This window comes from Hydractinia symbiolongicarpus, chromosome 2, assembly GCF_029227915.1.
Source record: "Hydractinia symbiolongicarpus strain clone_291-10 chromosome 2, HSymV2.1, whole genome shotgun sequence".
Classification (NCBI taxonomy): domain Eukaryota; kingdom Metazoa; phylum Cnidaria; class Hydrozoa; order Anthoathecata; family Hydractiniidae; genus Hydractinia; species Hydractinia symbiolongicarpus.
The window spans coordinates 28,290,760-28,307,408 of record NC_079876.1 but is presented as its reverse complement, the minus strand read 5'-3'; the positions used below and the strand labels follow the sequence as shown (position 1 = coordinate 28,307,408).

General features: G+C 34.0%; 1 protein-coding gene across 1 annotated transcript; it reads right to left on the bottom strand.

Annotated features, from left to right (window-relative positions):
• Positions 1–2,079: 2,079 nt before the first annotated feature.
• Positions 2,080–7,862, bottom strand: LOC130630498 (uncharacterized). The gene is made up of 4 exons (XM_057444018.1): positions 7,701–7,862; positions 5,408–5,605; positions 4,049–4,183; positions 2,080–2,413 (listed from the first exon to the last, which is right to left on the bottom strand). The coding sequence occupies exons 1-4, from the start codon at positions 7,770–7,772 to the stop codon at positions 2,339–2,341; spliced, it is 480 nt and encodes a 159-aa protein (XP_057300001.1). The 5' UTR covers positions 7,773–7,862; the 3' UTR covers positions 2,080–2,338.
• Positions 7,863–16,649: the final 8,787 nt, after the last annotated feature.

Genomic DNA, 16,649 nt, shown 5'->3' with positions numbered 1-16,649 from the left:
GCGAAACATTTGTCTTTTTTATTGCAAAATCATGTACCTGTTACAATATGTATTAGACTGTCACGATGCTTGTATCGTGTTGCTCTTCAATATCAAAACACTGACATTATTGTGAAGACAACCTTTTGATTTATTAAGGTTGCCTTAACGTGCAACCAAATATTGAAGAATTTCATATTAAGACATGAAACTCTCATTTGAAAAATATTCTTTCGCCTGGCGCGGTTTTAGCGTATGCCTTTTGAGTGTATTATTTGCATAAATTTTAATACGCAGTTTCTGGTAAGGATTTATCGTAGATTTCTTCATGCGTAAGTTTTAATATTAACAGTTCTATTCGTCGCTGCACTGTCAGCCAACCCAAGTCTATGACGTCAGCTGTGTTACACCATTTATTTAAGACCAAAGACGCAGCACAGTTTTGAAGCCTTTTTACTTAGTAATTTGAAACATTAGTCGACAGAACAATACCATAGTCTAGTTTTCTCAGTACTGATTCTACAAGCTGTTTACGTAGGTTGGATGTTGTATTCTTTTAATTCTTCTGAGATTAGCAAGTATTCCACTACAGGATCTTATTGTCAATCCAATATGTTCCTTGACGACCATGTGTTGATTCAAGGTTACACCAAGTGTTTCCATGAAGTAACACGTTCACTGTTTGATTCCGCAATTTTAAAGAAATCCAGGTCAATGTTGTTTAAATTGTAAATATTAGACAATTTGGATCCAGACAATAAAATAGTTTTTGTCTTTGATTGATTGAAGGATAAGTTGTTATCTAGAGACCAACTCTCCAAGTTCTGAAGATCTCTCCTAACGTTTCGAACACCTTCATTTGTATGATCCACTTTGGAATGCGCGTGGAGCGTGGTGTCGTCTGCATACTGAATAACTGTGGAAGTATTAACACACTCACTCAAGTCATTCAATTATAAAATAAAAATCATGGGACCTGGTATAGTGGGATAGTGGAATATAGTTGTGACTGAAAAAAGGATCTTACTTTATAGGAACAGTTCCATTAAAACGAAGTTATTTTTAAATTGTGACACAATCAAGAGCAAGAAAATGAAATTAAGTTTGGTCACAGTATTTCTACGACATAAGGCACACAATGTAACATACAAAAAATGTCGTTATGGTTTTCACCAATAGCCAAATTAAAATTTAAGCATAATTTCAAGACCCACACATAGAATGGGGACATTGTGAGTCTGTTTTATATTACAGTGGCTTTCATTTATCAACCAAGTGTGAAAAAACCGACATAAATCGAAGATTTGCGTGGTAAATGGCCTCTATTTATCATTAATAACCTGAGAGCCTAAGCCTTAAACCCGTTATAACCATTTACAAGTACTACATCCGCTTTGAATATTGACAAGTAAACTTTAGCAAATTTAGTAAATCATTGCTTGTGGGTATAATCTTTGTAAAAGTGAGTGGTAATTAAAAAACTTTGGAGAGGCATAGGGGAAAATGGAACCCGGGATTCAGGGCCCTAGAGGGTTGTACCCGGGACGCAGGGAAAAGTTTTAAATATAAAGCATAACGAGGACCAGAACTTCTCATAATAGGAACTGGGCCCCCGAAATTTAAAAGCGCATTTAGAGGAGAGAAAGTTTAAGTTTCTAAAACATCGCGCATTAAAAGCATTGCAATCTGCGGATACAAAATGTACGACCAAAACCAAATTTTGACTTATATTTACTTTTAAACAATTTTCGCATTAATTGGAATATGGTAAATACAGCAATTATTTTTTATAACTTCGTGGGCATTAAATTTCAGAACTGGACAATAATTCGAGTTTAACTTAAAAGCAACTCATTTTAGCCAGTTAATTGAAATTAGAGACATAATAACTGTAAACTTCTCTCAAGTGATCGATTTAATACACTTCTCGGAAATAATTAATGCTTAAGTTTAAAATCTTGTTGGGCTTCTCTAAATTCCCTAAACCTAGAATTCCAAAAAAAGTTTATATGAAGAAGGCCCCTTCTTTTACTTGTATTTCTTTGAGTAAACAAACAAACAAACAAAGGAAAGAAGGGAAAGAAGAAACAATTGTGTGTATGAAAAAGTTATGTGTTCTTGTATATGATTTAATACAACAACAAAACAGTTAAAGTGTAAAGTTTTATAAAAAAAGGTAGTGCGTGCAAAAAAATCAGGTACATCTACAACGTTACAAAATGCGCGTGTAGGTCAAAGGATTAGTCCTATGTTATATATAACACATATTATAAACGAGTATGCAAGTATACAGTGCCAATGATTTTCGAGCATCATTATGTGTTTATAAAGTAAGGGAATACGACAATGCTTAAGATGTTTAGCTTGCTTTCCAATCCATCAAAACCAAGATACAATTCACCAATGTACCGATAAACGCAATGAACCCCATTGCCTAAAAAATGTATTGTGTAAAGCTATTTGTGATACAGCTCCTAGCTAAAGGAACAACAGTTTGTATAGATAGGATATCTATACAAACTGTTGTTCTTTTCAGTCAATTGAGACATCAAACTAATACAAAGAGGAAAGAAAGTATAGATAAATGGCATTTTTATACATCAGTAAGAGATGACCTACAGATCGAAAAGTGTAAGCTATGTATTAATCCGATGCTTAGATTTTGCCCCTCTTCGTCCCTGCTATGAACGTTAAAATTGAACATATATACTTAGCTAGCGAAATTACACACACCTGCATTTGAGATCCTGTGTGGCATATGGACGTCGAACTAATTCACAGTATCTCTTTATTGATGAGATATTTAAACGCTAGAGGGTTTACACCGTAGCCCCTAACTTCGGATTGACGCTTAGCGTACACTTTCTGACGTGCAAGTCATCTCTACTTAAAATAATCTCAGACATCAGTTGTCAAATATCTATACTTTCGCGGATTTTATCTTTTATATAGAAAGTCTTTTTGTCATCTACAGTAAAGACACGTGGAGAGCACTGAAAGCAAAATACAATAAACCTATTTTCATTTTTTTTTGTTTAGCCTTTCTTCACCTATTGTTATTACCTATTTTTAGAATAACATTTGATTTGGTAAGGAGGGATAACGTGCCCCCGCAAATTCAAAGTTTAGCATCTCCTGAAATATTAATTGTTCAATTGTTATGAAACTTTGTGATTTTAATACTTTTATTGTTGATATCATTTCGAAAAAATGGGACTTTACCTTTACTATTTATTGGAAATTGCTCTCTAAAAAGTGCAAAAATGTCTGATGCAATAAGTAATGTGTTTTTAATTAAAGCAAATCTTTTCCATCCACCGAATCCAATTTACGTCGGAATAAACAGAAAAATATTAATTAAGACCTTTCCAAACACTATTTTTACAGATTGAATTGCTGATGTCGTCACAAAAAATGTCAATGGCAGCAAAAAGAAATTAGATAAGATATATCATTTCTCAAACTGCAACTGTGTGAAGCTTTCTGTCATGAGGAAAAGCTTGTCAGAATTTTTAGACTTTCACAGCCTAAAAGAATACCCCAATATCTGTGCACGTAATAGAACTTCGTGAGTTCGACTGAATGATTCCGAATGTTCTAATAAGCCAAGGAGATAGATTTTTACAGACTTAATCTTTCCTCCATCCTACTTTTCTGCTAGTGCTATTTTTTACCGTCTCGTTTAGAGTTGAATCCTCACTTAAGAACACAACGGATCAAAAAATCTTGACTTTGTTTCAATTTAATTGGATTATCTGAATAACAAAATTGAAATCATTTAGCTTTTCTTGCGAAACAAAAATATGAAAATAAAACAAAATTAGCAGAGTAACCGGTCAAAGAATATTTTATATCACATTTCTTGTACCGTCCGGTACTGTTCTATTTAAGCTTTGATCAGGCTTCTGAAGGTTTAGACTCAATAATACTTGAGTCCCAAAAACCTTCAAGCGTTAGATATAACTCCACCAGAGATGTCGGAACTGGACTGTGCAAATTTAACAAAGGGACTTGATTTGATAGCTTAAACTTTCAACAGAAAATAAGGGTTAATAAATAATCAACTTACTGCTGAGGTCAGCATAATTTTGCATTTACTTGCATCACATAACTGTTTTGTTTCATTCCATTTGTTACCACGGTAAGCAAGGGCAGAAGAACTGATCAGATAACACAGCCACATAATGGTAAGACTAATAGCAAGCTAAGAAATAAAAAAATACTAAATTAGGTTGTTTAACTTCATAGAAGTTAGTTGTAAGAACCAATCACAGATAGCTACAAGTCTGTGAAATAATCCTACACCTTTAAAAAGAAGTAACGAAAGATGAGTTACATGTTCGGCGTTTTTAACAAAGACGCACGGTACGCGATCCTTTTAGTAAATCCAATTTGTTAACGACAGATGGTGTATCACTTTTCTTTTATCCAATTCGTTGGACACAACATGTCGAATTCAAAATTTCAAAAGTTGAACATTTTCAACTTTTCAGATTTGTCGAAAGTAGCGTCGACCAGTCAGTTTTTAAGCAAATACGCTCCTTGAAATAATGTTCGAATTCAACACGATAAAATTTTCGTACTCGACACATGGAATTAGGCAAAATGCATCGTGTGCCGTTTCAGTGAAATAGAAACTGTCAATGTTAAATAGTCTTTAAAGTATTTTTCAGACCAACAAAAAATAGCAAGGGACAATCACAAAAGTTACTATTCTTGCATCAAAAATTCTATAGGTAAAAAGAATTTGTTTAAAATAAGTTATCTGCAGAAATTATCATCGAGGAGTTCCAGAAACGAGGAGTTCCAGAATAGAGACTTATCCAATTTAAGTACTTTATTTCTTTGATTGTTCTTCTTAGGGCACTCAGTTTTCAGGATGTATTTTTCTGTATACGCGATACCACGAGTTGTGTATCTTTTTTCTGGTTTTCGATAGAAAGTGTAGCAATAACGAGTAAAAGAAAAGGAATAGGGAAATGGTTCGTACGACTTGACGTAGAAATTTGAACATGAATCATTTTTTGTCGCATGCGCTTGTTGTAACTAGTAATTTTTGTGCGATATTTTTTTATATAAAATCGAAATATTCAACACTAGGCATTTCTTCTACTATAAAAAATTAATCCTGGTTCTTTTTTTGATGGTTTTACCAATGTTATTGACGAACAAAGTAGTAAAAAAACATCAACGTGTGTTAGTTTTTCCCGACCGTGAAATTTTGGGATAAGATATATTTTTGTATTTCATCATTCCCAACAGTTCATGCAATGAACCTCTGCAACATTTTCCCCCATTCTCTAAATTCAACGACATTTTTCTTCATTCCCTAAAGTTTGGCCAATGTTTTGACTCACAGAAGGTTGTGCTCCAAAAGCAAGTAAACTTGTAAAAAATAGATTAAAAGCAAATCGACTAAGGTACTCACCCATAAATGTGCGGACTTTAAACTTTGTCCGCAGCGGACTTTCCTACTGTCACAACAGCTGCTGAAGATATAGATAACGAGTGTTATTGTTGAGTAACAAGTTAACCACATGAAAAAGTTATGCTCCCATCTTCTGTATGTACCACTATCATCAACTAACCAATAAAGATTCAAAACGAAACATATGAAGGATAGAATCTAAAAACAACAAGAATACAGGTTGAGATCCAAATAATTTCTGAAGGGTAGAAATCATATTTAAAATTAAGTTAAAGTGAGAAAGAACTTCAAAATAAAAAAGGGTTATGGTTTCGTACCCTTTTTTTAGCTCATACTGGTAAATCTAATAAATATAGCGTAGGGATGTTAGAGGTTTTTTAAGCAGTTACAGTATCTAGTTAGGTTACTACCATTTTTCGTTTTCTTACACTGTTGGGACATACCTCCAAGTTGTATGCATAACATTAGAACAGATTACACAGGGTCAGTAAGCAGATAGGATTCTAGATTTCTACCATACAAAAATCCAAATAGTTTTAGCTCTGAGAGTATAATTAATTTTATGCATGGTGTAATATTTGTGTTTAACGTTAATATTCATTCAAAGTGCCACTGTAAGTTAAAGTTGTTAGTTCGTTAACTGCCAAGCAAATTGTCAAATTTCGACCATTTATTTGCCCCATGCAAATCTTTTAACAATTATTTAAAAAATTTGCAATTTTGGCGGCGATTGTTTAAATTTGGCATTTTTTTATATACATAAGAGCGTATACATTTGGAAAACCACGCCCAATATATCATCAGAAGTCACTGAAAGTGTTGTTTTTAATTCTTTTCAACATTTAAAACATATCTTATATTTCATTTTGGACTATACACTATGAACGGGCGTAAGAAAATACAGTAGCTAGTCTAATTTAGTAACGGACACCATGGGTGGTAAAAAAATTTGTCTGCTTATTAGGTGTCCGCCTTTTGGAAAGCCTTTTTTCAATAAATCGAGCATTTTTTATTTATTTCTTGGAGCTCTTTTGGGTTTTTAGTACTGTTTCAGACAAATCAATGTTCCTTTCTCTCTCTTGAACCTTCATGGATTCTGAATTTGTCGGCAAAAAGTTGAAACGTGGAGGAGAATATGGAGTTGATATCCCTGTTTAGTATTGTTTTTATGGAGTGTTTAAATAGCAACGAAAATGAAAATTATGGTAAAAATAATCTTCATCGTTTACTGCAGTTATCTCCAAATTCGAAAGAAAAATGCCTATTTTGTATATGAAAGTGTGTCCGCTTTTTAAAAAGGTAAGGATATCTGCACGTGCCTTCTTTTGAAGTAACCGTTAATCAGAGAGAATACGGTATATATTTCCGCCTATCGCTTTTATCCATTTAAAATTTTTATAGTGGATACGGAGGATAACATTTATCTTTACTACAACTTTTTCCATGTGACGCATTGCATTCGCAAGCTCCTGCAGTTCATTCGTGTTAATTCAGTTAAAAATCAAAACAAGATATTGCGCAAAGCTGTGTTTCTGTCTAAAGCATCTGTGGAGGAGTGTGCTAGTTATTTAGGAGTGTGCACATCATACTCTGTACAAGCCAGGTACTCCAGGGGATATACACGCATGGTGATTGAACAAAAAAGCAAAAGAAAATATCTATACTTTGTAGAAATGCTGATACTAAACGTGTAGCCTCTTTCCCCATTGCTAATGTTGAATTAATGTGATGGAACTTATTTCAACTAAAGCAAAATAACCTGAGATAACTCTGAAGTTGTGAAAGGGATATTTTAGACGACGTTTCTTTGTAAGTGAAATAATTTTAACTACAATTATGAGCAAAGTAAATAAAACAAAGACAGTGTGTTGTTCAATTTTTAAACACAGACAAAAGCGTAAATTGGTCGCTACTCTGCAGGCGGCAGTCTGCAAAGGCACCACTTTTGCAAACACGTAGGCCAGATAGAGAAAGTGGGCTAGTACCATTCATTAACGCGCTCTTAAAACGAAATAATCCACGTAGCCGCCCACGAAGGTCGCAAAATTCAAACAAAATGGTCCTGCTGATGTCAGCAACAATTAGTATGTTTTAAAAGTCTGGATTTAACCAAATAACACAAACTTTAAAAGTTTAAAATGCGCGACTTTATTATAGAAACCAATGTGATCACTTGTGGCGTCTCACAATATTTTGCCATGAACATATATTCGATATGTTTCTCCATTAAACCTATGATAGCGAAAGTCTAGGTTTCGATAGGCTGTATCAAATATAATGAAACGTTACATACAGAGTTTACGACCATCAATATTCCAACAGGTCGCTTAAAATAACCGCTTCCAAATGGTACGCCTTCCTCCATCTTGAATTTCTCGTTGAGTGAATAACAAACTTTATAACAAACAACTTTATAAAAACTTTTTTAAATAAATCTTCCCGTTATTGTCTTACACAGTGGTTTCTATAAGCGTGACAATTTGTTTTTTAAATACATCGAGATTTATTGTTGCAGGACATTTCTTTTTACACAAGGTGATTTAGATTTAATTTAACTTTTACTAAATCTCCTTGTTCCTCATTATAGCCCTATTCAACTTGCTGATGGCCTTTTAATCACTTAAGTTTTAATGAGGTTAATCCTTGTAGAAACCAGTGTATCAATAAGATAACAAGTTATTGACATTTTCAGAATTACTTTAAAGAAATTTTTTAAAAAAAATCTAAACGCTGGTTTGCACTAAGCAACAAATCGGATTGGTTATAGCACACAAAAGGTAGCTTCATTGTCACATAGAAGTCATCACTGTGGAGAGAAGAATTCCATACATTCCTGATTAGCATATTTTTTTATCTAGGCCAAATATTTAAACCCGTTGGCTTGAAAACGAGGACACAAAAGAAACTTGCAAGAATAAATATATATAGATATATATTTATTCTTGCATGTTTCTTTTGTGTTTAAGATCTTAAGATTAAAAATTTGTTAAATGCTTATGATAGATTCACCAGAGAATATTAACTAATATCAGAGTTTTGCCTGAAGTTATTTTGTTAGTGTGTACACAATGGGACAAAATCTCCTTTTTTGTCCCATTGCGCATGAGCTAAAAACAACTCGTCCGCTTTTTGAGCCATAGCGTAAAACGCAGTCAAATAGAATTGTGAATGCCTGATATAAACAGCTATTATTTCAGCTATTACCTATTAAGTTGCTTTTTTAAAAATAATCAAAATTCGAGATAATTTAGAAAGTTGATTTATGTTTATCTGGGAAGTAATTGTTTGCAACCCAATTTATTTTAGCCTTCGTAAATCCTCTGCCCCTGAGGAATAGTTTGTTCATATGAACATGTAAATGTTCAATATATGAAACCAAACAATAAGAATTGATTATAACATACCTTTACTGTGTTAATCTTCGCAGATATTTAATTTCGCTATTCAAAATTTTTTAGATTTTGTGGGTATTTAATTCCGCGATTCATTCACTTTGAAATTTTAGCGGGTATTTAATTTCGCGATTTTTTGGTTTCGAACACTTTTTGGTTAATTATTATCGCAAATGTTTTACTTATTCGACTTCGAAAAACATAAAACTGGAAAAATATTTTAGCTTTCACCCTGATGTTCTTATTCAAATGAATCTAAAACATTTCTTTCTTTAACTAAATCTTGACCACGCAGATCACCTTCTTTAATCATCAGATCTAATATCGCTGGGCAGCTCCGTCACCACCCCCTCCCTCCACGTCCAAACGGTATTTACTTGTTAGCACAGCTTCTGTTAAATTGTACTCCTCTTCTTTGGTAACTAAAGGCATAAAACGAATCTAAAGGTGGGAAAGTTGAGCTTCTCATTGCTATTCCGTTGGTAATACAAGCTTTTAACCTTCCGTTTAAAATGACTTCTCTGGCTGATTTTGATGTCATTCCCTTAAACAATTTAACAATCCACTTGGAATGTAAAGGTTTCAACTTGGACAATTGTAACGAAACTTCGATGCTTTCCGGCTCCTTGCTGCTGCTGGGTTCTTTCGAAAATTTTTTAGTATATCATTCATTGCACTGTTTCTTCATGTAAGATTTCGCGAACCCGTTTACGGCTAGATCGATCGATCTAACATCGATCAATCTAATTAAATAGCTCAACAGGATTTTTAAAACGATGGATGAAGATTCAGTCACTTTTCCGTCTTCTCAGAGTAATTTAAATTTATCGGGAGGTCTAAGCGATGAAGAAGACAAGCTAAATTTTAGTAGAAAAATATCCTTCTACAAATAATAATTTGCACGAATTTGACATGCGAAAACAGGTAAAGAATAAATAAGAACACTTAGGCTGCTATGTTTTGCTTTTCTCTCACAAAATCACTTTCACTTTATTCCACTTTATTGAGCATAATCATTTCAACTATTTCAATACAAAAAAACGTAAGAGATGAATTCAAATACACGTTATACGTATTTTGTTCAAGTGCTAAGCTCATATCGAAAACTATGTTTATGACAGTGACACATCATTTTAATCTGCAAGGGATATTTTTTTTAGAACATGATGAATAAAATTGCTTTCAGACAATAACAGGAGACACAATTTTTCCCGTCTAGCATTCTCTCGTTTCGATCAATCAAAATGCGGTTGTTTACATTTCTGTGGAATTACGTTACCCAAGTTAGTAATTTACTGGCAGCGACCGTAGTACTACTTTGACATTATATATTGAGAACCAACGCTCACAGATATAAAAAAATTTACACAGTTCATATTCACGCTATAATGAACATTTAAAGCACAACTTGTTATTATCAATCGTTAGTTCTCTTTTAAGGAAAGACATGAATAAGGAAGAAAAAAATGCAAGTTTTTTAAGTAAGTGCAGATATTTAAATTATAAAATGTCTCTCTAATTCGAGTTTATGTCTAAGACATAGACAAAGAATTCACAAACAATTCTTTTACTAATGATTGGGACCTTCTCCTTAGTAAATGCTAGAGATGCATTATATTAAAAAGGTAGAGTAATTATTGATATTTGATTGTTTTTTTTTGACTTAGGCTATCCAAATCAATAAGTCAATTCACATTTTTAAGAGTTTTTATTAGATTGCAAACAAAATGTCGAATATAAGCAATAGTCCTCAAGAACAGTAATGACACATTCATCACATCTATGAAGGGTGGCTTTAAAACATGCTCGGTTGGACCACGAGGTTCAGCAATAATCTTTTCGTCACTTAAGGTTCCATCAACCGATACCTTAAAATAAACATCTACCAGTTCGTCAAGTGTCATTTCCATACTGACATGGAACTCTTTTTTCATTGTTTGAATACCAATATTCAAATTTTCCATCATATCGGCAAAAGGGTTGTTCGTATCATTTAAAGCCCTTTCAAGCTATTCATCCAAAAATTCCCGACGTTTTGAAACAGTTTGCAAATGCTCTGTCAGAAAAGGAATTTTGAGCTTTTGTAAGCAGGGTTGAAGGTTAAAGTTGAAAATTTAGGCAACTGGCTTCCCTTTTCTAAAAAGTTGATCTGCTTTTTAACAGAAAACGAACAATATTTAGCTTTAAGAGAACAAACGACTCCTTGATCCATAGGCTGTGTGATCGACACAGCCTATGGTTTTCGGAGACAGAAATATAAGTTCGACCAATCAAGAGCTCGTACATGAGAGGGGGCAGGGTAATTATTTATAACTGAGGCCTTTTTTCCCACCAAACTCGTCTATTTTTTAACCCATTCTGTAAACAATACAAAAATCTCCTACTTTTAGGTTGGTCTCGATGAAGACAGAGACAGTTTTTCACACGTTTCAAGTATCTTAGATTTTTAGATTTGTTGATAACAAACATTCTTAATTTTTATTCACTCGCGTTCCCCGCAGCTATCCCAGTTAAGTGAATCTTATTGTGATTGCCCTAGTGCATTTTTCTTTCATGAAATGATACGTTTTGTTAGGTGGGCATTTGTAAAAGTGATCAGATTCATCGGCTTTGAGAATATCAGGCTACTGGTAACGCGAAAGAATGGTCAACAGTGTCGTTTTAAGCCGAAAAGGCATCATTTCTTCCGTAACCGACGTTGTCTCGCCGGAAATAATCTTGATCAATATGTCATACCTGTAAAAAGAAGTGAGGACTGTTAGAGTATCTAACATAACCGTTGACATCGCAGGGCATTAAAAAAAACGGCCAATATTATATGGGACTGGAGTGCTATGATGATTTAGCTAAGAAATAAAAAAATCCAAATCGTTTTTATAATTGATTTTCAAGTGTTGTGGTGCGGCCTAATGTAATCTTTACAATCTAAAACTTATTTTGAAAAAATGACCGCTGGTAAACCAATAATCAAAATTATTTTAAGTCAAAAACAAACTTTAATTTTATGAGATTGGGGCTGTTGTGAAGGGTCACCATGTATACAAGATTACATGGGAACCCTATTATCGAAGAGAAATAATCGTAACAATGCAACCAAAACATTGCAAGGGCAAGTATGCTGTCGCAATGTTTAAAAAAAGGAGGAGAGGTTGTCCGCCACCTTTCACTCGACATCCAAGCAAGAACCAAGTTGTCAAGAAATATAATAGATTGGGAATGAAATTAACGTCTAGACTGGTATTTTAAGCTAAACGAAAAATTATTGACATTTTAAGAGAAAAATTTTCTGCTTTATCACAGTTAGAATTCGAAATATTAAATCACAAAAAAAACAAAAAATAAACCTCTTTCATTTATCCATCCGTAGCTTGAAATGTTTCATATCAAACTCCTAAATTCAAGTGTTGTTACTTGTATAATTTTCCTGACGCAACCAAACCATAATCCATAAAAGCCTTCGAAATAAAAAAAATTGAATTCAAGATTCGAACGAATTTCTTTTATTGGCGATATTGGCTAGTTTACACGCGAGAAATTCGAATTAGGCAGAGAAAATTACCGTGGGGACTGGAAGAGTTTATTTATAGGAGTTTTTTAAAGGACACCTAAGGTATAAAATAAAATTGGACTTAAATTCTACAGCTTAACAAGTTGATTAACAAGTATTTTTAAATTGGAAAGCAAGGTTTTCACTATCGCAGATTGCTGGGAACCAAGTTTATTTTCGGATTCTGTACGGCAATGCTTTGCGAGCTTAATGCACATGCGCAGTGAGTTAGTATTTAAGGCGATTCTTGCAAGGGTTCTTCCTCGATCGTCAACTGGCCTTGGCATCGCAAACTTTTGCTAACAGTGTCTGATGTTCTTTATATTATTTATTTTTTATGTACCACCAAACTTGGAGTTTATGACGAAAATCGTGAAAAAACAGAGTACAAAAATATATATTGTAAGATGCACGCCATAACAAATGGTCGTTCGGCTCCATGGGCTGGAGAAGTTTTTTCATCCAGTTTCTGACCATGCCGTTCATCATAGTTGTGAAGTTAATCGGAAATTGATGCATATTGTGCTGTATTACTTTATTACTGTATTACTTTTCTTATTATTTCTCTACGCGTGATAACTACGCGTTATTCACGCGTGTTTATCACGCTTTGTATACGTGTATTACATACGCGCTTTGGTGTATTGTTTTGTATACGTGCTTTGCCAAGCCAACGAGGCGAGAATACGGTGTATTGTATACGTGCTTTGATAAGCCAACGAGGCGAGAATGCGTATTGTATATGTGCTTAGCCAAGCCAACCAGGCGAGAAGGTGGATTGTATACGTGCTTTGTCAAGCCAACGAGGCAAGAATACCGTGTATTGCATACGTGCTTTGCCAAGCCAAGGAGAAGAGAATATGGTGTATTGTATACGTGCTTTGCCAAGCCAACGAGGCGAGAATACGGTGTATTGTATACGTGCTTTGCCAAGCCAACGAGGAGAGAATATGGTGTATTGTATACGTGCTTTGCCAAGCCAACGAGGGGAGATTACCAATTATCACTATACTGAGTTGTTATTTATTCCTGATCAATTGCTGGAAAGAAGTGAAACGAACAAGTCTTTTCGGCCTAAAGATATTCACATTTAAAAAGTTTCAGATTTACCTATGCTGCATAAATTTTGATGTCATATTTAAGTAATGGCAAATTTTTATCAATGCATGGATATTATAAACGTGAATTATTGATTATTATTATTATCATTATGCATAATCCACAATTGTAGCCGATCGTAGAGTAAAAATCCACATTGAAGTTTGTACACAAAAAGAGAGTTTATTTACTTCTATAATATTTGCACTTTCATGTGTAACTTGCTACCTATGTTTCAAAATGTTTACATGGCGCAGCTGAAAAAATGTAAATACACTTTTTATCCTGTAAAAACATTAACGAAGTTAAAAATGAGTTACAAACTGAAGATACAAGGATTTATGAGTACAAAAACATGGGAATGAAAAAATGAAAAGTTTTTTACATTACATTACAGTCATTAGATTGAGTTTTCTTTGTGTTGCTTGCATCTTCCTACCTGAGACCTCCGCGAAATGTATTCCAGAATTTGTTACGCAGACAGGTCAATATTACATTGTTGGTTTATTCTCGATGTATCCAAGCGTTAATTCAAGTACCTTAGACAAAAACGCAATACGTATTCACTTGAAGTTACGATATTTTATAGGCAGAATGCGTTCTATCAATCGCAGCGTTAAAATTGGTTTTGTTTCCTTCAATGTATGCAACAATGCTGAGTCACTCACACACTCACTGACAAGTATTTACTTGAATCCATTTTTTAATCCTAATGATCAAACGAGACAGAAGAAATGCAAAACACGCTGTAAAAACTGTAGCTGTGCAATTACTCAATCAAATATTATTGCTGTGATATCATACATGCCAATATTTTTGACACAAATTGCATCTAATGTTATGTCACTTGGAGATATTCCATTATATGCCTACACAACGCAAAAATGGAACATGCATCAGAAGGTTCAGTATTCTAGTTACGAATTGATCAATAAAGAAATATTTGATGTAGACAGCGAAGTAAGATATTTCAATGTTAAACGAGTTGCACTGGTTAAAATAGGAAAAGCAGTTACTGATGTTGCTTCTTTCCATCAATCAAGTTTATGGAATATGCTAATTAAGCAAAAGAATGTATGCGTGCAAACGATAATCTTAAATCAAAACAACATAAGCAGTATTAAAAACTATGTTGATACAATACGGCGAGACAAAGCGTTACAGATGGTTATTCTCTGGAGTAACATGGAAAACAGAAAAAAGATCATCAACTTAGCAGATGGGATTAACGATAAAGTTTGGTACTGGTATACCTCATACTCTTTTGATAATAACATCTCTTACAACATTAGTCTGGAGTCACTACAAACGCATGTCTTTATAGTTCACCCCATCTATTCCTACGGCCATCTCAACACTATTTTCTCATATAAACAAATGATCAAAAAAATTAGCCCATCTGCATTTCGGGCTATATTAGCAGATAAATGGATCAGAAAATTTATTCAAGAACAAAGTTTAAAAACCAGTGATACTATGTTTGAAGCATTTGATATCAAAGATTCGATAAACGACGAATATATTGAGTCCCTGTTGACCCCTCTTTGGTGGTCACAACCGTTTAAAACGTTAAGCCGCTATGCTATTCAAGGCATATGGCATCGCTTAGAGTTCATTACACAAACAAGACTTCGAAAACACGTGTACAACAATGCCACTAAAACGTTCTATATATCGACAAGTTACTCCGATGTTATAAAGCTATTTCATAGTCTCAAAAAGCATAAAAAAGCATGCGAGAAAATGAAATGCCCCTTAGGACGACAACCGGTCCATGAACGTTACTTTGAAAACTTAAGTGCGATCGAAAAATACGATTGGCATTGCGTTACATGTCCAAAGGGACACATTAAATCCAAGTATGGCAAAGACCTTTGTAAAATATGTAAAGGCTTCACACGACCCAATGTAAATAACAGCCTGTGTTACGACCCATTCTCCGATCGATATTTCAACAAAGAGAACAGTATAGCAGTCATGTTAACACTGCTTTCTTCCTTCGGAGCTGCGTTCAGTCTAGTTATTATTATCGTTTTTGTTCGATATCGCAATACGCCTATTGTGCGCTCATCAGGTATGGCAACTTCGATGCTGCAGCTAGGCTGTCATCTTTTACTGTTTTTAGCACTACCGTTTTTACTTTTGAACAAACCGACAGCACTCAATTGTTTCTTGCAGCCTGTGCTAATTGGATTGCTGCTTACTATTATATCAGCATTGACTTTAACAAAAACACAAAAATTACTGTACGCTTTTCATGCTATTGTTCGCTTATCGAAGAGAACTGTTATGATGTCGAAGGCAGTGTTTATTTTTATCTTAGTATTCCTTATTACAATCCAGTTACTGCTATCTCTTGTAGAATATATTCAACATCAACCCGACGTCGTTAAAATACTTAATTACGATACTCTAACACGTGATCTGCAATGCACCAATCAAAGTCATAATAACACTGAGTATTTTTACATCTTAGCTTTGTCATTCTTCTCCGCCATACAGGCGTATAGATCAAGGCGTTTACCAAAGCATTTTAATGAAACAAAAGCGACGACATACTCAATGTTTATCACAATATTAACATTGGTAGCATTGATATCAGTACGCAACAGTCAACCGGGTAAAACTGCAGAAGTCGCTTTTGATTTCCTGGCAATATGCATGATTAACTTAACACAACTGCTTCTAACATACTGTTACAAAACATACGTGATATCATTTTTTTCTAACGAAAGAGTCTGTGGTTTTACAGTTTACACTTTATAAAGTCACAAAGGCAAAGTAATTAACAAAGGAAATCATCTAAAACAGCCAGCTGCAGTAATCACATAGAAAATTGTAAACACACCTGGCCGATATTTCCAGGTTAGCTAGTTTCTTATGTGCATGTTGTCCACGGTCTTAGAAAATCTGGGAAAATTAAACTGTCCTAGAAATTCCCAGAAAATACTGAGATTTTACAAAAAAAATGAAGATATCCTGGAGTCCAAATGTAAATCTATTTGAAAACTTTAAGAAATAGCAGCTGAAAACTAAAACTTTTTTATATACCTGAACAAAATAAATTTTCGTATAAGAATTAAATTTCGCAAGTTCGCAAATTTTCAGGCCTTTGCGAAATTCTTTAATGGTCACTATCACAAAACGCGAAAATATTTTTTTTACGAATTTTTGTGAATTGCTTTATTCGCGAAATTAAATTCTA

Excerpts from the sequence above, each read along its gene's own strand:
- LOC130630498 (XM_057444018.1), bottom strand. The coding sequence starts at position 7,772 with ATGGAGGAAGGCGTACCATTTGGAAGCGGTTATTTTAAGCGACCTGTT. Across the intron at positions 5,606-7,700 it reads TATTGATGGTCGTAAACTCT|ATTCTATCCTTCATATGTTT; the intron begins GTATGTAACGTT and ends TGTTGTTTTTAG. Across the intron at positions 4,184-5,407 it reads TAAAGTCCGCACATTTATGG|CTTGCTATTAGTCTTACCAT; the intron begins GTGAGTACCTTA and ends TTTATTTCTTAG.